Here is a 23,704-nt window from a genome sequence, read left to right on the forward strand (position 1 = left end):
TACCTTTTTTGTGCTTATTGATGTAAAATATTTCCAGAAATATCCAAAAGAAAGGATTAAATAAGATACGATTCCATTTGAAGTAGGGGAATATTTATTTTGTTTGGAAATGATTTCCCACAATTACCAACGTAACGTCACTTCCGGTAAATTTTAAAGTAGGGGAATATTTATTTTGTTTGGAAATGATTTCCCACAATTACCAACGAAACATCACTTCCGGTAAATTTTAATGGGTATCCGATCGTTCCGGCCCCAAACCGATCCGCCCCACGTCGATCCGGCCCAAAGTCGATCCGGCCCACGTCGATCCGGCCCCAAGTCGATCCGGCCCCAAGTCGATCCGGCCCCATAATAAAATATGAAATAACTATATTGATTTTGCAGTATCTAAATAAATATTTACAGTCCACTTAACTCCTCATAATGACTTGATTAATCAAATCATTAGTCTATAATTGGTTTGTCTATTCAACAATTGTCTGATGATTGTGAACTAAGGTAATGCCACTTGTAATCACTTAATTAAATCAAATCCTTATTAATTAAAGTTACGTAATCAACAAGGTCATTATAAATTGATCTTCTGGTTCAGGTTGGTGTATATAATAATAATTAATTTTTTTTTTTTCAGGTAACATCACAGGCTTCTATAACACTTGTTTTTTTTTTTTTTTTAGGTCTTTATAGTTTGATATTTTGTTTGGTGTATATAATAATATTTTTTTATTTTTGTAATAAGAATAATAAGAAGAAGAATATTTTATTATTCCAATCAATGGTCCTAGATGGGCAGCATAACATGTACACATAACACAATACATCATGATTTGTAACAGGAATATTAAATATAGTCAATTAGACCATTGGTTTTCCCGTTAGTTGTGTGTAGAAAAAAAAAAAAGTTATATGAGTATCCATTATTCTTTATTGCAAGAAAATAACAAAACAATGACACTGAATGCACGTTTTCACTCTCTAAAATAATATATCAGCACTACTAAAATATAACAATAAAATCATACATACTAACAAACACACTATCTCTGACACTCACTTATATATATATAACTTTTAAAACATTTACACTTACAGTTTTACACTGTCACTTACTTAAAGGGGTCACACTTGCAGCACTTACGCCCTACATATATAATATTTGCTCATCAAAAAATAAATGCACTATATCAGTACTACACATATACATGTATATTATTTGCTCATCAAGAATAATAAATAAATGTTATAAAAACATATAGATTGTAGTCACATAATACAATACACGTCATACAGTTCATACAAATGTTAATGTAATCAGTCACTGTCAGTGTCTTCTGCTGGTTCTGGGTCTTGCACAGGGATGTCATACATGTGGCCGACGGCACGAAGGAAGAAGGAGGTGGTAATGGTACCGTCTTGCAGTTGCTCCCATAGCGAAGAGAGACGTCCTGTGAACGTTGGTACTTTGTGCGCTGCCAACGGGCAAGACTCTGCTCATCTACGAGGCGAACTTGTCTGGAAACAGTCTTGACTTCTTTGATTAGCGCTGGAACAATCTGGTAGAAGTGCAGCTTATTCCCGTTTGCTTTACCGTTTAACCTGTTTAAAATTAAAGCAAATGTTGAGTACATATAACAGAGAAGAATCAATATAGCAGATGACAATTTTTAATAACAGTTTCGTATATTTTTTTTTTATTGTTTTTTTTTACAGTATTTATTAGACTGTCAGTTCAATAATTGCTTACTTCCATGTTCTTCATTTACTTCATTTGAATATTTGTCTCATTGGCAAAAATACCAACTCTACTTTTTTATAAATAATAATATACGTCCTTCTTTGTGGTTTAATGATGAAATTGAAAGCATAGAAAAACTTATATACAAAATTACATTTTTATTATATTAAAGCAAAAAGAGAAATTAGAAACTTACCGGTATTACAGAGACGGTGTTACCACTTTGAACATTCCTCACACTGAAGTGCATGCTGTCGAGGTCTAACATGTTGGTCACATACCACACAAGGAAAAGCCATTGTGATATAAAAAACGCATTCTGTCTTCTCTTTTATAGATAGGATTCGGCAAACCAAACAACATTTCTCAATTTGAGAAATTTTAAAAACTTAAAAGAAAAACAAAGTTTGTATTTACCTTTTACATTATAATAAAAATCATAAACATTTATGAATTACATTAATATATATCTTTATTTTCATTCCTTATAAAAATATTTTTTATTGGGGCGGGATCGATGTGGGACGGATCGACTTGGGCCGGATCGACGTGGGGCTGGATCGACCCGAAAGCATTTTAATGGATCTTCGGAAATTCGGGTCTGTCAAATTTTAACGGATTTTAAATTTTATATTCACGCGAAATCTGGATATATATGTGTAAAAACTGAATTACTGAGTTAGGCGTATGCGAATATTTAAATGCCAAATTAAGAAATGAATTGATTTTGGCATCATTCACTTTGTCACCAAGTCAAATCAGGACTTGGTTAATTTCAGCACCTGTGGTATAATTTTTTTATAGTTTATATTTAGGCACCAAAAGAAAATTGTTTTGCAAGGAGACTCTGATGGTCTGTGTTCTTTTCTACAAAAAATAAATATTTTTACTACATTTGTAGTGATGTCAATGTGTGTTTATTCCTTGCATATACATGTAACCCTGATAACAGATCTTATTATCTTAGATTCTATAAGTTCCAATGAAAACTTTTTTTTATAATCAATGCAATAATATCTATTCCTATTGGAACTTACATTTTATTATAAATGATCCTTTATTTCATGGTTGCTGCACATTGCTAGTAAACATGGGCTACAAACTTGGTGCTTACATTATTTATTTTACACACATAGATAGATAATGCTAAAAAAAAAATCTTTTTAAAAATATGTTTCATTTAAAATACATTATTAAATAACAATAACCCATACCAGATGGTGATTTTAAATATTAAATAGAATATTAGATATTAACCCTCTCCAATAGTAATTCATAATGATGTGGTTCATGAGTGTTTCACGTTTTTTGTTTTTTATCAGAGGCGTATTTAGAGGGTTTTTTAGGGTGCCCAGGCCCCCCTTTTGACGGAAAAATTTGGTTGGTTATATAGGGAATCACTAAAGCATGACTGGAGCAGGCCCCCTCTTATGAAAATTTCTAGATCCGCCACTGTTTATGCCCCATTTATGGGTATTATGTTTTCTAGTCTGTGATATGATCTTTCTAATATTAATGCCAAATTAGACATTTTATCCCATTTTCACGGTCCACTGAACATAGAAAATGATAGTACTGATGGGGCATCCATGTACTTGGGACACATTCTTGTTTATAATGTTGTGACTGTTGGTTTTCTGTTTGAATGGTTTTACACAAGTCATTTTTTTATAGCTTGCTGTTTGGTGTGAGCCAAGACTCGGTGTTGAAGACTGTACTTTGACCTATAATGGTTAACTTTTACAAATTGTGACTTGGATAGAGAGTTGTCTCATTGGAACTCTATACCACATCTTCTTATATCTATAAAAAATAATCACTTCTACTTATGCTTTCAATGTTTTTTTTTCTATTTACAGTATCCACTTTAAGCCGGTCTGGAACTCCAGTAAACTGTTTGCCAAAATTACCTCCTATTATTACCAGTGAGATTGATAGATCTTTCCTACTAGATTTAAATGACTACATTAGATATGAGACTGATAAACTGTCACATGGTGATGATGATCAAAGATATACTATATACAAGTCAGTTTTCAACAGGGTAAGGTTTGTTTTAATCTTTCTAAAATTGTCCAAATCTCAACTCTATATTTTTAAAAAGAATTCATCAATTAATATTTGGCCAAATTATATTAGTATACTTCCTTTATATTACTTTTAAATAGTACTCCTAAAACGTTTGACAATATCTATTCATACAGTTTTCTGGTTTAAATGTTAGATGATAAATGGAATTCCACCTCCAAAAATGCCAACTCCTCAGAGAAACAACAAAGCGGAAAATAGTCAAGGCAAATTATAACATACACGGCCACATCCTAGAAGACGTTGACTCTGCAAAATATTTTGGCATCTCAATACACAAAACATTGAGTTGGAACAATCACATTGACAACATCGCAGAGAAAGCTATCTCCACCTGAGCTTTTCTTCAAAAGAACATCAAAAGCTGTCCTAGTAAAACAAAAGCATTATGTAATCAAACGCTTGTAAGACCACTCATGGAATACTCTAGCACCATCTGGGATCCATCTACAACATAAACAAATTAGTACCTACGCACGATTTGTTCTTAATGACTAAAGAAGAACCAGTAGCGTAAGAAGAACTAAATGTAAGGTCATCATGTTTTACAGAGTAGTACACGAACTGATTGCAGTACCAACTACAAATTTACAGCCAGTAAGAGGACACAATGAACAATTCCTCATTCCTTTTGCCAGGACTCAAGTATATCGTCACTCTTTTTTCCCAGATACCATCAGAATTTCGAATGGACTGCCACAACACATAGTAAGCTGCACAACCCTTGAAACATTCAAAAGGGGTGTGCAATTGGTCCAGCTTCGATAGATGTACAACCTTGTTTTTATTGTTATTTTAAAGAAGCACCGTTTTCACTGTAGATAATCCCCACTAATTGCACATTTGTTGTTCTCACATGGAACATGTACATAAAACAGTACGATAATAATCCCATGGGAGGCCTGTACATAAAGGAAGAAGAAGAAGATAGAAATGCTGAATTATTTTTCCATTTTAGATTATCGAACATGTTTCTGCATACAAACCATTACTGACAGCTATTAAGAAAGAATATGAAGATACTATAGAGGCCATTAAGAAAGGTCAAAGAGAGGCAGATTTTCTACATGGCAAACTGAAGGCCATGGCATCTGAGCCTTCAACCATCAGGAATTATAGAAAAAGAGCCGATGAATTAGACGAAAGGTAAAGCAAATGTTTTATTTTATATAATGTCATTTCTTCTTAGATCCTTTTCAAATTTGAATGAAGGATTATGCTTATCAAAAGTTTTATGAGTAGAATATCAGAAAACTCAAATATAAGAAACACCTTTTTGTATATATTTTTTTTTGTTTCACCTGGATTCTGTTCTAGTTTCAATTAAGTTAACCTGTGTTCATTATGATGTGAACACTTTGAATTATCGGGCCTCAGTTGCTGAATGGTCTAAGAAGTTCAACTACTATTTCACTTGCCTGTCAATTATGGGGTTACGAGTTCAAAACCCTGCATGTTTAAGGTGTTCAACTCACATGTTAATTTGACTAGGATTGACAGTTTTCCTACCTAAGTTTGTGGTTCTCTACTTTCTACTTTTCTAGAGGATGTTACTTTCTCTATGTTTAACAGAATTTTAGTGATCCAAAAAGACAATGACAGATTACAGAAAGAACTAAATGAACTTCAGCAGAAACGTAAAGAAAGAGAAGAATTAGACAGAGAAGTTACTGAACCACCAAAGAGAGAATTAAAAAAAGACAGTCGTATGATTCCAGGTAATTATAGTGGAATTTACAAGTGAGTTCAATTATTGATAATTGTATAGACACAAAATTTGGCTATATTAGATAAGTATAAACAATTTTATTATATGAATATCATTCTTAGGGAAATAAAATGCATATGCAGACAAATTGATCTGTATACATATGTGCAATTTAAAAAAAATGATCTCAATTACTAATAGACATGAGCCCTGTATAGTCATGTTGTTAATCAAAATGGTTTTATAGTCATTAAAAAGGTTGAAATGCTACCAAACTAGAAGGAATACATGAATTGTTGTTCCATTTATTACTAGAAACCAGGAAATGTGTACAGGCTTAATTTGATTTAATTGTGATGAATATGTTTGCATATTTATTTGGTTGAATTTGCCAATCATTATGGTGAAAATTATTTATTTCAGGGTTAACTTTAGAAGAATCAACAGATCTAACCCTTCTATACAGAAATTATGAAAAGCTTGACAGGCAATTAAAAGAACTTAACATAAGTTTTAGAACAAGATATGTCCCTAAATCTCACAAACTAGAATTAAAAGAAAGATTGGATAATAAAGTGAATGAAAGAGATGACCTTTTAAGGCAAGGACAGATATATAGGTACAAAAGGTCGAAGTTAAAAATAGCTGTGGAAGCAGCCCAGGCTTATAACAGAGTGAAGCCCCCTCACCAAACTGTTGGAGATGCTGTAATCTTTGCATTAGCTCAGGCTAGAGGTCTACAGAAACAGGAAAAGGGTAGGTATCAGAATTTTTATATTTTTTTTTAGTAGATATGTTAAGACAATATGCATTTTTAGAATCTAGTTTTGAAATGTTGACTAAGAGATTAAAGATGTATAGTCACAAAAGACAAAATGAATGGTAGGATAAATTTAGTAAAAAAAAAGTTAAGGGCACTTGATATCCCCACAGTGATTTTTTTTATGAAAATTTGCATAAAAGCTTTTCTCATAGTCACTATTTAATAAAACGTATACAGTACATGTACATTCATTTGCTACTTTAAGAGTTTAATAAGGTAAAAAAAAATAATTAACAAGCCTTCATGCAATCATTTTATAGGTAATGATTCAAATCAGTGGGGAAAAAACCCATCCTTTTCCAATATTCACAGTTTAAAGGTGTAAAAAATAGCATTTTAAGTTGGGGATGTCATTAATTACCTCCCCTGTAACTGTATCATATGCACTTTAGTTAACACTAACTTCTGCTGATGATTTTTCTTGCTTTTAAATTTCAATTTTCGATATAATATTCTTGAAGAAGAATATTTAGCCAACTGCAAAAGAAAAAAATGGGGTCCATGTGCTAATATTATACTAGAAATAGATAACCTAGCTTTTTTTACTACAAGCGATCCCATTTTCCTTTTTTTGTACGTAAGTATGTCACAGAGTATTCTTTATGCAACGCTGTTGTGCAGTACATCAAAATGTTATACGAATCACTATCATGTACAAATTTATTGGTGATAGAAAAGCAATACATTTTCTGTGTTTTACTTTGTAATACTTTCAAACTTAAGATTGAATGATGTTTAATAATTTTTCCACATATATTGGTTTCTTATCAATAGCAAAGTTGCGAAGACAATGCATTGAATTTGAATGCATTTTTATCTGCCCTTGCCATGGTATCCTATGCCCTCAACACTTAATACAATAACCATTCCATAGCAATGCTTTTTCAAGGTGCATTTTTTAAAAGAGATCATTTCCAACTGCAACTTTAGAATTAATTGGTCCTTTGTTACTGCAAAAGAGAATACGTTTTGGATACCCACAGAAAAATCTAAAAATATTTCAAAATCCATTTAGCACAGTGGTTAACTAATTTCCAAGAAAAAAAAGGCTGTAGAGTGTATTTTGAATTAAACTAAAGTAGAATGATTTCATTTTAGGAATGAATTTATGTTATAAGTACAATGCTACTGAAGAATATTCATTTGATGGAGGTATTTGATGTTGATAAATCACAGTGTTCCCCATGTCTCCCACTGCACAGAAACCCAAACTTGAGTGTCTGACCTAATATGTAAATTCTGCATGTTTAATGAAATTTAACTTAATTAATGTTATGTTGTAATCTTAAGATTTTGTGATTTGATCTGTTTTTTAGGTACTATAAGTGATATGACCACTATATTTGGCGTAAGGAATGATTGTAAGGTGTATACATATAAAAGAGGAAGATGTGGTATGACTGCCAATGAGACAACTATACACAAAAGACCAAAATGACACAGACATTAACAACTATAGGTCACCGTATGGCCTTCAACAATGAGCAAAGCCCACACCGCATAGTCAGCTATGAAAGGCCCCGATAAAACATGTAAAACAATTCAAACGAGCAAACTAACGGCCTTATTAATTTAAAAAAAGGAACGAAAAACAAATATGTAACACATAAACAAACGACAACCACTGAATTACAGGCTCCAAACTTGGGACAGGCACATACATAAATAATGTGGCTGGGTTAAACATGTTAGCGGGATCCCAACCCTCCCCCTAATCTGGGACAGTGGTATAACAGTACAACATAAGAACGAACTATAAAAATCAGTTGAAAAAGGCTTAACTCATCAGATGGACAAAAATACAAGTGGACGTGGTCTGGTACTTATACATCCCGACACAAAAAGACACAATGAACAGATCTGAGAGTACTCGCTGTTATCTGACAGCTAGTTCAAAGCCACTAACAACTAATAAAAAAAATCATGCAACTAAGACTATCAATCCGTACACATCCAACATGTCTGTCTGGCATGGTTTATCTGATTGTGACCTCATTTTCATAGAACATTGATAATGATAAGCTGATGCGACACTTGTAGCAAAACCTTCATATTACAGACTTTCAACATGAATTCAATTATAAGTATGAAACAGGCAAAACTTTCAGTGTGTCCACACCTATTCAGAGCTGAGACATATATATGTCTCTGTGAACCCTTTCCTCCATAATGACGCTTTTTGACGCCACCCCCTTTACTTCATAATGACGCCTTTTGACGCCTGTGTAGTGCCTCAGTTGAAACGTCTTAACTGCGAATAATCTGTATCAGACCTAATAAAATTTGTATCTAATATAAAAAGGATATTCAAGAGAACATCTGACTGGAATTTCATTGATGAAATATTCCTTTTTGCAATGCATTGATACTTTAAACCTGATGATTTCTTTTTATAATATTGAAAAAATCCTATGCGAATCAAGTATGTACAAATAAAATATCAATGGAGGAAAGGGTTAAGAGCTATATAAAAATAATGAAATGAAGTATGATTCTCAATGAGATATATAGATTCTACCACTGCATCGAGTGTGATACAATAGTTATCCACTCAAGACAGTTTAATTTTCAAATTTAAAAAGCGAGGCTCGCTGAGCGTTTTAAATATATAAAATTTAACTGTTGAGAGGGGATAAATATCCTATTGCATGAGATTTGATGGTAGAATCTGTTTCTCTTATGATTTTAGACGATATGAAGCTCAATCTTAATCCTTCTTTTCCTACAACTTGCAAAAAGATTTGTTCTTTCTACATGACGTCATCAGGCATGGTCTTTTTTCATGTTGTCACAATGGGGATTTCAGATAAAGCAAGAAAATTTGACATCATATTCGATTTTGTTCAATTAACAACTGAGATCAAATGAACCACATGTTAATTAAATAAAAATAATCAACAGGTTAGGAAAGCAATAATCGAGTAAGAATTAGAGAAAACTATATATACAAAAATCTGCATAAAAATGCTATATATAGAATTGCCTTCTTTTTATTACTCAAGTTGTCTGCTTAAATTTCAGTATTACTATATAATAACTGGTACACATGATATATGTAGGTTGAGAATACTTGATATAACATGGATTCATAAGAACACAGTCATGTGCATCTGAAAAGTATGCCATATCCTGTCATTGGTCTCCTATACAAACTTATCATAATATCATTGTCTAGAAGACCTGAACATGCATGAATTTCTCAAATAAGAGGCTCATTTTTTTCTAGTTGAGAAACTGTTGAAGCATTGGAGAGATTATGTATCTCATGTTCCAAATTTTGGTGAGCCATGCTAGAAACAAGAAGATTACGTTTGTTGTTTATTGCATTGTTATCTTTATATATGCATCCATTTTTGTTTACCTAACATTGTTATGTTTCTTTGTTACACAGTTAAAAGTTAACACAATGTGTATTGATATATCTTGTCTGTGTATGACAATATTTTAAAATTTTTATAACCCCACCCCTAGTAAGAGGAGAGGAAATACATACCAGTAGTTATGCACATGGTCAGCTGTTCATTAGTCTATCTGTTCATTTATCTGTCCATATGTCTCAGACTGTTTGTCAGTTAGTCCTTTTTTCTCTGTGTCACAAATTTTGTTTCTGGATGATATATATAGTAAGTCTTGATGTAATTTTGATCCATTTTTTTTTAAATTCTAAAACAATGTCATGATCATGGACCACAAAATACAGGTCAAGATCAATATTGATGGTTTTCACATTTACTGTATAAGAGTTAGGACCCTTACTTAGCTTAGAAATTGACATTTCATGGGTTTTCGAATAATAAGTAAAGTACCACTTTACTGAATCTTTATACAATATAATATTTTTAAATTTGAACACAATGTCATGGATTGATTTTGAGGATTTTGATATTTACTGTTCAAGTTTTATTCCCCTGAGTAACCTCTAAATTATAATTTTATTGGTTTCCAAGTGATAATGAAAGTTAAGTTTGATAATATTATTTAACATTTTTTATTAGCAAAATTTTGCGGTCGTATATTGGTATGACGTTGGCGTCGTCGTCGTCATCGTCATCTGAAGACATTTGGTTTTCGCACTATAACTTTAGTATAAGTTAATATATATAGAAATCTATGAAATTTAAACACAAGGTTTATGACCACAAAAGAAAGGTTGGGATTGATTTTGGAAGTTTTGATCCTAACATTTTAAGAATTAGGGGCCAAAAAAGGGTCCAATAAGCATTTTTCTTGGTTTTCGCACAATAACTCTAGTATAAGTAAATAGAAATCTATGAAATTTAAACACAAGGATTATGACCACAGAAGGAAGGTTGGGATTGATTTTTGGAGTTTTGTTCCAACAGTTTATGAATTAGGGTCCAAAAGGGTCCAAAATTAAACTTTGTTTGATTTCATCAAAATTGAACTTTTGGGGTTCTTTGATATGCCGAATCTAACCGTGTATTTAGATTCTCAATTTTTGGTCCTGTTTTCAAATTGGTCTACATTAAGGTCCAAAGGGTCCAAAATTAAACTTAGTTTGATTTTAACAAAAATTGAATTCTTGGGGTTCTTTGATATGCTGAATCTAAACATGTACTTAGTTTTTTTTATTATGGGCCCAGTTTTCAAGTTGGTCCACAGTGAGGTCTAAAGGGTCCAAAATTGAACTTTATTTGATTTCATCAAAAATTTAATTCTTGGGGTTCTTTGATATGCTGAATCTAACCATGTACAAAAAAATGTATTTAGATTTAGGATATTGGAATACCACAAAGGGATGGTAAGAATTGTCTTTGGGAGTTATGGCTCAAACCGTTAAGGAACAAGCTGCAAAAAAGGAGGGAAAAGGGTTTCCATGTTAATGGACAATTACTTAAGTACAAAACATAATTTAAAAGCAGTGTAAGGTTGGCAATTGAAACTCATTTGAATATCTCACCTAAACTGCTTTTAAATTATGTATATTGGAAATTTGCCAAAAACTTTATTTTTAATAAATTCCATTGGAAATTTGCCAATAACTTTAGTCAAATGAACTTCATTGGAAATTTGCCAATATAAAATGTTGCTGATGAAGCTTTTTTGTTATCTCAGGGAGGTAATTCAAAAACAGTTAGCATACAATGTTTGATATGTTTCGATTTACCTCCCTTACACTACTTGTAAATAATGTACATGTATAAAGAAATGTCAGGTTTTGGACTTATTGCAAAAAAAAAGGGGGGTGGTAGAAGTTTTCAATTTTTTTCCAAATTTTTGAAAAGTTTGAAGAAGAAATCTTTAATTGCATAATATTGCATAATAGATTTGTAAGATCTTGACATTTGTTTTGTGGCAGAAACTCATATTATATCAAGAATTTGATCACAATCCAAATTCAGAGCTGTATCAAGCTTGAATGTTGTGTCCATACTTGCCCCAACTGTTCAGGGTTCAACCTATGCGGTCGTATAAAGCTAGCCCTGCGGAGCATCTGGTTTTAAATAAAAATGTATACACAATGTATAAATGCAAGTTACATTCAATTTCAACTAAGGCATTAAGCCGTATTGAAATTGTGTGCATGCAGGGGTATCTTTGATCACCTAGATCTTGTTCATTATTTCAAAAAAAATCTTCTAATTTATTAGCATGATCATTGTGAGATAAATTATTTTAGATTTGTTAGGATTTATGTAATGTGTAAATATATAAAACATCAAATTTCATCAAAATTTACACACAAGATACATGCCACAAACATGTTGTGTGTGAAATGTAATGGTTCAGTGGTTAGGTAAAACTGTGACTGATATTTTTTTTCTTCATTTTAAACAGAACTATCTCCTGGAGAAGGACAACAACAAAGGGATGGTTCACCATCAGCTCCGCAAACACTCACCACAACATCGTTTGATGATGATGATCCAAGTAAGGAAAAAGAAGCTGAGATGATGTTAGAATATATAGAGAAATTTAATGAATTGTTTGAGGATGGGATGTATGAAGATGCTGCTATTCATGCTGCTAACAGTCCAAAAGGGATACTAAGGACATCTGCTACACTGGCCAAATTCAGAGGTAACTATTTTGTTTCTCAAAACATATGCTTCTACTTTTATTGTTCAATAATTTTCAGACACAGTAGATATCCTACACATTGAACAGTTAGTTTCTATATCTTTAAGAATTTATTTAGAATTCATGGGTATGATCACCTAAATACATCTTTTAACTAAATTTTTGTTTTTTAGGTCTTGCCTTTTATAACAGAGAGCATGATGTTTTGCCATCTGTGTTTCTGTCTATATCATATGCCTATCTGTTCTTCCTTTCTATATCAGGTTAAATGATGGTTAAAGTATTAAAGGTATCTAACAATTGTCAGAGCTGATATTCAGTAATACAAATGGGCTACATATATTCATTATAGGATTAAACACATTTTTTCTAGAGGTTATTGATGTGTAAACCGGGGCGATTAACTCACAAACTAAATAAAAGTCCAAAGGACTTTTATGTCAAGTTTGTGAGTAAGAGACCCGGGTTACACATCAATATCCTCTAGAAAAAATGTGTTTAATCCTTATAATTCTTCAGCCAAACATACACGATTATTAATTTAATGTTATTTGTTTGATGGCTTCTATATTTACCATCAAAAGCACAATGGCATTTCATAACTAAAGAATACGCTGCTATCTTGACTTTCTAAAAACTATAAATGTCTAATAAATGCAACAGAATCTAAAATGAAATAGCACCTACCTCAAAAACTTCATTTTAATTAAATGTTTTCTGAATTTGAAGCATACACGTAACGAAATAATCTTTCCCTTGAAAATTTTCATTCGTATGACGTTGTGTTTTGCCATGATGTAAATTCGCCAAATCCTTCATGAAATTTCACGGAATTTTATTAAATTTTATTTTCATACATTTTCGAAGCTTTGATGCATTTATTTTATTTCTATTTTTTTGCTATGTATGCATTAGAATAGAAACAACTGTTATGCAATTGTTTTGTAATCTTTTGAAAATCCCAGTATACCTGCAAGAATGTGTACTATCGCGCATGAATAGATTATGAAAGTAGTTTCAGAAACATGGTTTATCGAAGTGTAAACCAAGAGAAAAATTCTAATTGACCAATCCAATTCAAGTATTTATAGATATGCAAATGATATAAGAATTATTATTATGTGCACTTTCAAAAATATATGCCAAATTACTGAACATGGAAATGTGATAGTGTGAGTATGTTAGTAAGGTATACCTACCTTCGAGCAAATGTTCATTTATTTATGCCCTGTCTGTTATTGTAACAATGCATAAGTTTTCTGGTGAATGCATCTGGCTATTGGTCAGTACCTCTGGAATCAGGATTACGTTTGTGGTTAAGGTAGTATACCCTGAAGTTGTGGTCACATCAACTTGAAATTAAGTACACATGTTGATGTCTACCCCATTTCACATTTTATTCATATAGTCCACCTGATAAAAACCAAACATTTTTTTTCTTTCTATCAAATAGTATAAAAATAAGGAGAAATGAATGAATGACACTATCATGGTTAGAAATAGCAGTAATAAAATTTCTAAGCAAGTGCTAAATTTCAGCCAGTTGTTGTCTCTTTTAGATAAGTAAAATATGATGGTGACTTCCCCAACCTTTATCCATGCACAATTCCAATTTAGAACTTTTGCTTATTATCTGAAAATGCAAAATGACCCTTACTGTAGAACACAGTTTAACTAGGAACCCTATGTGAAAAACAAAGAAATAGCAACAATCCTGACTGGATAGGCACATAAAGAATGCTGCATGGTTAAAGATGTTTGAGAGCAATTTGTAACTTAGTAACTATAACATAAGTTACATTGTATAAAATAAGAAGATGTAGTATAATTGTCAATGAGACAACTAACCTAAAGAATTCAAATGATTCTGATTTAAGCAACTATATGTACCGTATGGCCTCTAAGGCTATATTATGCCCTTTGTTGAGTACCAAAACTACAGAGTTCTCAAAAAGGGGTGGTCCTAAGATTTTAACCATGAAAATATGCAAAGGACTGTCACAATTTCAGTATTTTGCAATAGGAATGATAGTGAAAACCAGTATATTTCCCTAATAACCACCAGGGGGAAAAAGATTTCAATTTGAATATTTCCTGAGGATGTCTTGAATTAATTTTTTTCTTTTAAACTTCATATGGATGATTTAATCCAATTATTGAATTCTTTTTATAACATGATCGTTTCTGAATTACAACTTTGTTCAATGAGAAGGTAGCCAAATTTAAGATTCCTGAATATGACAATAATAAAGTTCCATAATTCAAGGTGCTTAGCTGAGAAAAGTTAAATGCAATCTGACTGCTTGGTGAAAAGGGGGGCAGGGAAATCTATGTACTTTCTTTACGGAAGTTTACAACTTTTGTATCTATTGTGTGTAAAATATTTGAACCCATAAAATGAAAGACATTTTTTCATAAGTTTGCTGTGAACAACAAAACTATAAATAAGGTATAGTGAATTGCTTCCAGATCACAAGAAATTGATACATCTTAATTCTATATTTAAACTGCACAGTGATTAAGTATGCATATTCAGCTTTTTGATATCCTGATTTATTCCTTACCTTTAATGGTATGTATTTAAATGAGGTACTTTAAATCAATAATGTGTCATAGAACTTTACAAGTATAAACAAATTGTTACATTGATAATAGAATTGGATTGATTGCTACCTTTAGCTATTGGTGGTAAAGGTCAAGGTTCAAAGCTATGATGACAATTCATTCTAGTTACAATATGTTGTAAACTTTGGAACTTATATATATGTGAAATTTTCATTGATATATTTGTGGATCCAAATTTCACTGCTTGTTAAAACTGCTTCACTGGTAAGTGGATTTTATTTCAATCATCCACAGTAAGAACTTATAAGAATTAGTTAGCTATTAAATGTTTCATGATAATTTTTTGTATAACTGTTGTGGTAATGGAAAGCTGTTAGTTTATAGAAAACGATGTAAACATATAAGCAAACAATGGAATTTATTAAAGTTTACAAATTTGACACATCTATATAATACATGGTATGATAGAGGGTAATATCATGACTTTAATTTATTTTATACAAGTTTTAGTTAAGGTATTTAAAATCCTGGTTCAATAAACAATGCAAGCTTTATGCACTAACTTCCTAAATCAATAGAGATTAATGTTAGCTTGTTAAATTTGTTAAAAATCTTTAAAGGGAATTTCGGAGTGTCTTGTACATAATTACCCCTTGGACAGTAAATTTAAACAGCATAACAGGTGAAAAGCCATTATACTAATTTACAAAATCATTAAAGGTTTATTTTAGGCAGGTATAAACGCTCATGTTTCTATAAACAACACATTAAAACATGTTATGTTCAGGACATTATTGTTTTTGATAAAGAGAGAATATAATTACGAAGAAGATATTGATCAGCCGTCTGAATTTAGCATCAATTATTTAGGTTAAAAGTAAAGGGGCGTTTTGTATTCTGATGTCAATAATTACCTTTTACAATACCTTTTGTATGCTGTCCTGTTTGGTAGTTTTTCTTGTAAGTATGTTAAGTTGATTTATTTGTTCAAAATACAGGCACTTATAGGCCGTACAGTGACCTATAGTTGTTAATGTCCATGTTGTCTCATTGGCAATCATACCACATCTTCTTTTTTATACTTATAGACAAACTGAGAAAAACATACTCAATATTGGAATAGGAACATTGATTTTCCATATCAGTTTGCTGTTGACAAATATTTGAACTTTTTACATGCATTACAGTTTTAGGAATATATATAAGAATGTTTAAAGAATACATCAACTTACTGGAGGACATATTTTTTCACTTTCGTTTATGTTTAACTCAAATGGAAAAGAATGTATTTACTTTTTTATCATTTACATGTTTGAATTATGGTTTGTTGACTTGTTTCAATTAGACGTCTTATTTGAACAGAGCATTGATCCACATTTAATAAACTGAATGAATCACTTAAAAGTGCATATAAATCTGTTTATAATTTAGTCATTGATATGGTCTTTTCTGTAAATTTACTGTTTATGAATGTAAGATTATGTACAAACTATTGTGTTTCAACCCCATAATAGGCAAATAAATTTAAACAGGCCAATACTTTTCTTGTTTTCTTGTTTTACATTTGTCATTTCGATTTTTTTATCATGTTTATAGCTGACTGCAGTATGGGCTTTGCTCATTGTTGAAGGTCTACCTGTGACCATTAGTCGTTCATTTCTGTGTCATTTGGTCACTTGTGGAGAGTTGTCTCATTAGAAATCATACCGCATCTTCTTTTGTATGTATAGATGGTCTCAGCAAGATGGACAAATTTTGGGGTATTTTTTTTGTTTTAAAAACACTTTCAGATATGTTGTTTCTGATGACAAAATGAAAGTCAAGTTAAATATTTATGAACGTCACTTTTACTGTTCAGGAGTTGTGGTTCTTGTAATATTGAAAAATGCCAGATCACAAATAAATGTTAAAAAATACAGTTGTCTGCCACTCTGACATCCTCTTGTTAAACATTGTTTGCAAAAGATAAAACTTGATGTCAAAACCAAGGGAAGTAGTTTTATATATAACAAATCTTCCTGTTGAAAAAATAAGAAGTTATAGATACCATTATCCAAATTTGGAAGATTTAAAAGATATGATGCATGCCTTTATTTTTAGCCTCCATCGCTAGGTGACAAGCTATGCAGACACTGATTGTTTACCATGTTATTTTTGTATCCTCTAGAAATCATACACTGGTCTGTACTTTTTTTTTAAGCCTAAAATTGTAATCTAAAGTTTTATACCTAAATGTATAATGATGACATACTGTGATACAGTTTTGATTTTGTTCCTGTTTGTTTGACTCTTCAAGTTCCTTGGATGTAGAAAGTTTCATTAAAATTATATTTGTGTTGAATTACTTTTGTTAATGTTTGCAGATCTAGAGCTGATTTTCTATACATTAGTGTATAATGAAGAGATACAGATTCTGTTTGAATTTTGTTCCTGTTGTTTGACTTTTCAATTTTTCGTGGACTTTAAATAAAAAAGTTTCAATTAAATTGCACTGGGTTGACCAATTTTCCAGATAAGAAGCTGAGTTTTGGTTCATTTGTGTATAATGATGACTTGCACATCAAGTTTGTGTTTTTATACGCCCGTCGTCTTTAAGACGGGACGTATTATGGTATACCGTTGTCCGTCCGTCAGTCCGTCTGTCCGTCCGTCTGTCCGTCCGTCCGTCTGTCTGTCTGTCCGTCCGTCCGTCCGTCCGTCCGTCGTCCACACTTCGGACAATAACTCAAAAACATTTTCACCAATTTCCATGAAACTGAAGTGAATTGTTTATATCTATTGACGTAAGCTCCCTTTCGTTTTTTTTTAATTTCAGATTTTAAGTTTTGGATTTATGGGGCTTTATTCATAAAAAAGGGGGGGATTTTCAACACTTCGGACAATAACTCAAAAAGGCTTTCACCAATGTCCATGAAACTTTGGTGAATTGTTTATATCTATTGACGTAAGCTCCCTTTCGTTTTTTTTTTAATTTCAGATTTTAAGTTTTGGATTTATGGGGCTTTATTCATAAAAAAGGGGGGGATTTTCAACACTTCGGACAATAACTCAAAAAGGCTTTCACCAATGTCCATGAAACTTTGGTGAATTGTTTATATCTATTGATGTAAGCTCCCTTTCAATTTTTATAAATTTCTGATTTTAAGTTTTGGATTTATGGGGCTTTATTCATAAAAAAAGGGGGATTTTCAACACTTCGGACAATAACTCCAAAAGGCTTTCACCAATGTCCATGAAACTTTGGTGAATTGTTTATATCTATTGATGTAAGCTCCCTTTTAATTTTTATAAATTTCAGATTTAAAGTTTTGGATTTATGGGGCTTTATTCATAAAAAAAAGGGGGATTTTCAACACTTCGGACAATAACTCAAAAAGGCTTTCACCAATGTCCATGAAACTTTGGTGAATTGTTTATATCTATTGATGTAAGCTCCCTTTCAATTTTTATAAATTTCAGATTTTAAGTTTTGGATTTATGGGGCTTTATTCATAAAAAAAGGGGGGTTTTCAACACTTCGGACAATAACTCAAAAAGGCTTTCACCAATGTCCATGAAACTTTGGTGAATTGTTTATATCTATTGATGTAAGCTCCCTTTTAATTTTTATAAATTTCAGATTTAAAGTTTTGGATTTATGGGGCTTTATTCATAAAAAAAAAGGGGGATTTTCAACACTTCGGACAATAACTCAAAAAGGCTTTCACCAATGTCCATGAAACTTTGGTGAATTGTTTATATCTATTGATGTAAGCTCCCTTTCAATTTTTATAAATTTCAGATTTTAAGTTTTGGATTTATGGGGCTTTATTCATAAAAAAAGGGGGGTTTTCAACACTTCGGACAATAACTCAAAAAGGCTTTCACCAATGTCCATGAAACTTTGGTGAATTGTTTATATCTATTGATGTAAGCTCCCTTTCAATTTTTATAAATTTCAGATAAACATTTCCGTGTTATGAATTTTTATGCTTAAAAAAGGGGGGATTTTCCAATTTTGGGACAATAACTAACACTTTCACAAAATTTTATGCAACTGTGATAAATTGTTTATATCTATTGACATAAGCTCCCTTTCCATTTTTATAAATTTTAGATTTTACGTTTTCTTAAGTAATGAATTTTTATACTTAAAAAAGGGGGATTTTATGAAACTTTGGTGAATATATTAATGTAACATCCCTTTTGATTAGTATATATATTTCTAGTTGATCATATAAATTCATTTAAAGCATAAAAGACAAGTTAAAAGAGCAACGGGCGTATCATGCGCTAAAGCGCAGCCCTTTATTCATTCTGGTTGACTTATTCTCATACATCTAGTTTTATTTTGCTGAATATTGAAAGAAATTGAGAGTAATCTAAAGAGACAGAAACCCCCTAATATGTTGAAGGGTATATAACAATGAATACCTTATGACAGATTGTTTTAGAACTTGGAAAAATTTTTATATATATATACGAGTCTAAATTGAAAACTACGTTCAAACCTATGATTGCTTGGATAAAAACCGCAATTTTTATACGTGTGCATGTAAAACAAATTTCGTTCTAGAAGGGTCTAAATACAGCACAAACAACATTTTCCAAAAGACCAAAAAAGTGAAGAAGTATATTTAAACAAAACGCATTTGACTAACAGGTCGAACAACTGATGTTCTTTAACCCTGCTGACTGCCATTGGCGATTGCCAAATAAAATTGATCACAAGATGTAACAAAATGGATCTTAGTATAAATTTAATACTAAACAGAAAACAGTTAACTTGTGGCCACGATGTTATGCCACAAACATAATGTGTTAATATTTTTTGTACACCAGATCCGGATTTCGATATATATATATATATATATATATACAACTCGTCTAAACATCAACCCAACAATGTTAGATCTGTAAATTTGCTTTCGCAAATTTTTGGTTCTTCCCTCGCCGGGATTCGAACCCATGCTACTGTGATATCGTGACACCAAATGGCCTGCACTGCAGCCGTCCCGCTAGACCACACGACCACCTGGGCTCTCAAAAAAAGAGCTTTCGCTGGCCGTGTGTTACCTTTCCTCGTCAGTTTTAATCTAGCGGCGTACTACAGTACATGATATATAAGGCATGAAGATGTTATTGTTACAGATCAGCTAAATTATCTATAGTAAAGGATCCTACAAATTAATGTAATATACAGTCACAGAAAATAATTATATTTATAAGTACGTCTGAGTCAGTGACAACTCTACAACAGATGTATCCATCGGATCACCATCAATGATGGTGATACATGGCTGTGCATGTACATAATGTATATACAACTCGTCTAAACATATATATATATATATATATATATATGTTGTGTCTTAAGTTTGTTACAAACCTTTCATGAAGCACTTGATATTGGTTAACTAATCAAAATAGATATCTATGTACAAATAATGGAAGAAAGTCAATCACCAATTGTTTTATGTTGATAAGATATTTTGTCAAAACTAATCATTAGACTATATACATGCACATTGATTTTTCAGACTATACCTTGAAGTCTTCTATATTCTATCTCTGACAGGATGAGGTTTATTATAATACATTAATTATAGTGTGTAAAAGAATGTCTTTGCATTGATTGATGGTTGATTATTTTGTTTATTTACTCAGATCTTGACAGTCAGAGTATAAATTCTATGTGGATTTGATACAAAGTTTTTTTGGAAGGAAAATAGTAACTTGCAATAGACTCATTGATTAAACTAAGTTTTTCAGCATAATGCATCCTATGTGATATATTCTTAATTCCAAAAGTAATACAGCTTATAGGTATCAAGTACAATAAATATTACATTAAATATAGTAGGCAACAAATATTATAAATTTTCTCATTTAAACAGATGTAAAAGTGCATGGAAATGTCAGAAGTCCACTTCTTGCTTTCTGCGATGCCGTCATGGCATCTGTGAGTGCTGTAGGAAGTAAGCCAAACCACAAATTGTCTGATGAATGTGTAGAATGTGTGTTAAATGAAAACAGATTAGATCTTTTAGCTCATTGGATAGCACAAGATAGGTATGTATGAATATCGAAAAGAAATACATCAATAACCTAGCAATAAGGTAATAAAAAGTTGTGTGGACTTAAAAAAAAAACAACAGATTTTATATCATACGGTATTTTTGAATTGTTGTAAATTTTTAATAAACTATTTTAACAGAGTAGTCCAAAGACCTTCATATATACAGTGTACTTTTGGTAAAAGAAAACACCCAATAACAACCATTAACATAGGGTCATGTATCTGAACACACAGAGTACAATGTAAATTATGAATTTGAATGAGTTGTTACCTGGTCCAACAAGTAGAAAGTGTTCATGTTTTTTGTTTAAATTTGTTTATGAAGCAAATGAGGACAAATTGATGACTTCCCGCTTACTTGCATAATGATATGCTATGTAGCCTGCTTGAAATAACAAAATGATTAGTCAATGATCAAGTTTGAACAAAAAATATATATGTAAGTGATGCTGCCAATTTCATACATATTAGAGGAAATTTATTTTTATTAAACAGTTTCGTAGCACCCTTATATTTATTGGAAATAGTTTTGTTATGCATTTCTTTTATAGGTTATCACTGAACCATCAGATTGGTGATAGAATCGTTGACCATTGTAATTGTCAGGTCCCATGTAAGTGTAGTTGTCAAGCCTTAGCTCAGAACGTCTACAGTAAACTACATCTATACAGACAAGCTGTAATCTGTATGCTAAAACAAGGACGGGTCCATACTGGAATGGAATACGCCAAACATAAATATCCATTGTCAAAACAAGAATATTTAGAACTGCTGAGAACATGTCCATCTTTACCATTAATGCATTCTTTAGTAGAAGAGGATGGTGAAGGAACACGGACTTTGCCCCTCGGTGTAGTGATTTTGGTGCTCTTAGAAAATAGTCATTTTGACCTTGTCATAAGATTCATGCAGGATTTACAGAATACACCATCTGCAGGTTTGTATTGATTATTATTATACTTAGCTTAAGCTAATTTGGTGATTTTATTACTCAACTGGTTAATTTTGATAGATCTACTTGGGTTCATTCAACAACACAATTGGTTAAGCAATTCAAGAAAATAATAAAATGCTTATTAAATGAATGATAGTTTTAAAGTGTAAAAAAAAACAGCTGAACATCAGGACTCTTGTCACTTCCAAATCTTACAGAAGAATTTTTCATGACAATAGGTGATGTTTGTAGGTCTATTCATTTTGTTTCATTGGTAATCATACCACATCTACTTTTTAAAATATTTAAGTTGCTGTAGTGTATTGGTGGAACAAAACCAGGAAGCTTTTAAGCTTACATAACAATTCTTTGTACATACAAAATTCTATTAAAAACCTTCCATACTTCCCCATAGTAATCACATTTAATATCTTTTATCCATTTCAGATGATCAAAACACTAGCTTATTTCATTCAGCCATGATGGATGATGTGGATACAACAGCAGAACAATGGGACAGTCTTGTCAAGCTTCTGCAGGACCAGGGTTATGAGGAGACATCTGTTAAACTGTTGTCATCAATACATGTACTGTCTGCAGTTAAAACTGTGTTATATGATAGTCTTAAAGTTGAATCACCCGAGAATGAGCCTGCATCATAGTGGATAATTGTATGATCAACATAGTTTGATCTATGATTAGAGGAATTTTGGAAATCTAACGATGATATAAAAAGATTGAATTAGTTTAGTGTGTAATTAAAAGCAAATGTAAACAAACTACAAAAACATTATGATTTTTTTATTGAGATCATAATGTACAGAGGCATTTTGTTTTTTTTTCATTGTACAACAAAATATTGACTACACTTTCAAAGTAAATAACTTTGATATCATGTTTTCTTGTATTGAATTATATATTCATAGGTAGTGTCATCTTTAATAAGCAATCACTTGATGTCCAGTATCCGTTAGCAATATTTAAAATGTCCTTAAAACTGTAACATTAGTCTGTTGCAAGTTTAAAAAGAATCAAATAAGGAATCTGACTTGCATAGTGAAAAATAAATTAATAAATTGATTCATTTGAAATGAATCAAACATGTCAGACAATTTCTTGTTGACAATAAATTGGCAAACCAATATAGTTGCAAGCAATTTTAATTCATTTGGGGAAAAAAGAAGCATTTTTCAAAGAACTAAATAAGTAGTCAAATAATAATGTTCAGGTTCAATTTATAAGTAGTTTTAGAATGGATGAAAGTTTACCAGCAAAACACAAAGTATAAAGGGCTCTAGTGGCAGACTTCAATCTACAGTTTTGCAGCATTCTGTGTGAAATGGATGATTTTCCTTAAAAGTAAGTTCATAATGAGACATGCATGCTTCAGTGAGTTGAAAAAAATTATGGATTTAAAATGTAATGTCCTGTACATATATGCACACAAAGTGCTGCATGTTGATGTGAGAATTGTTTTGTTTTTTGGTTGTGATTGTGATTGTGATAATCTTATATGTAATTAAAACTATGGAAAAAAATTGAATTCAAATGTTTTACATTGAAGTATAAATGTGCTTGATTAAGGTTGACAAAAATGTTGTTGAAAAAATTAAAGATAAAAGTTGAAAAATTAAATGCACATGACTTATTATGTGTTCATTTCAATATGGGTGAGCAAAGAGACTTGTAGGTTGCTTGTTTTCATATTGCCTTCATTCTAAAAATAGAAATAATAAAATCTATATTGA

General features: G+C 31.5%; 1 protein-coding gene across 3 annotated transcripts in view; it reads left to right on the forward strand.

Annotated features, from left to right (window-relative positions):
- LOC143068126 (clathrin heavy chain linker domain-containing protein 1-like) overlaps positions 1 to 23,499 on the forward strand; it is a 23,968-nt gene extending 469 nt beyond the window's left edge. Inside the window, exons 2-10 of one of the 3 annotated variants that reach the window (XM_076241928.1) lie at positions 3,598 to 3,782; positions 4,785 to 4,972; positions 5,399 to 5,544; positions 5,958 to 6,290; positions 7,456 to 7,509; positions 12,157 to 12,399; positions 20,841 to 21,015; positions 21,574 to 21,959; positions 22,404 to 23,499. In XM_076241928.1, the coding sequence (XP_076098043.1) occupies positions 3,598 to 3,782; positions 4,785 to 4,972; positions 5,399 to 5,544; positions 5,958 to 6,290; positions 7,456 to 7,509; positions 12,157 to 12,399; positions 20,841 to 21,015; positions 21,574 to 21,959; positions 22,404 to 22,618 (1,925 nt within the window). In that variant the 3' untranslated portion in view covers positions 22,619 to 23,499. Of the gene's footprint in view, positions 1 to 3,597; positions 3,783 to 4,784; positions 4,973 to 5,398; positions 5,545 to 5,957; positions 6,291 to 7,455; positions 7,510 to 9,583; positions 9,638 to 12,156; positions 12,400 to 20,840; positions 21,016 to 21,573; positions 21,960 to 22,403 lie in introns of all 3 variants that reach the window. The other 2 variants (XM_076241929.1, XM_076241931.1) reach the window with 2 other exon arrangements.
- The last annotated feature ends 205 nt before the right edge of the window (positions 23,500 to 23,704 follow it).

The sequence above is a fragment of the Mytilus galloprovincialis genome, chromosome 3 (assembly GCF_965363235.1).
Source record: "Mytilus galloprovincialis chromosome 3, xbMytGall1.hap1.1, whole genome shotgun sequence".
NCBI classification, from domain to species: domain Eukaryota; kingdom Metazoa; phylum Mollusca; class Bivalvia; order Mytilida; family Mytilidae; genus Mytilus; species Mytilus galloprovincialis.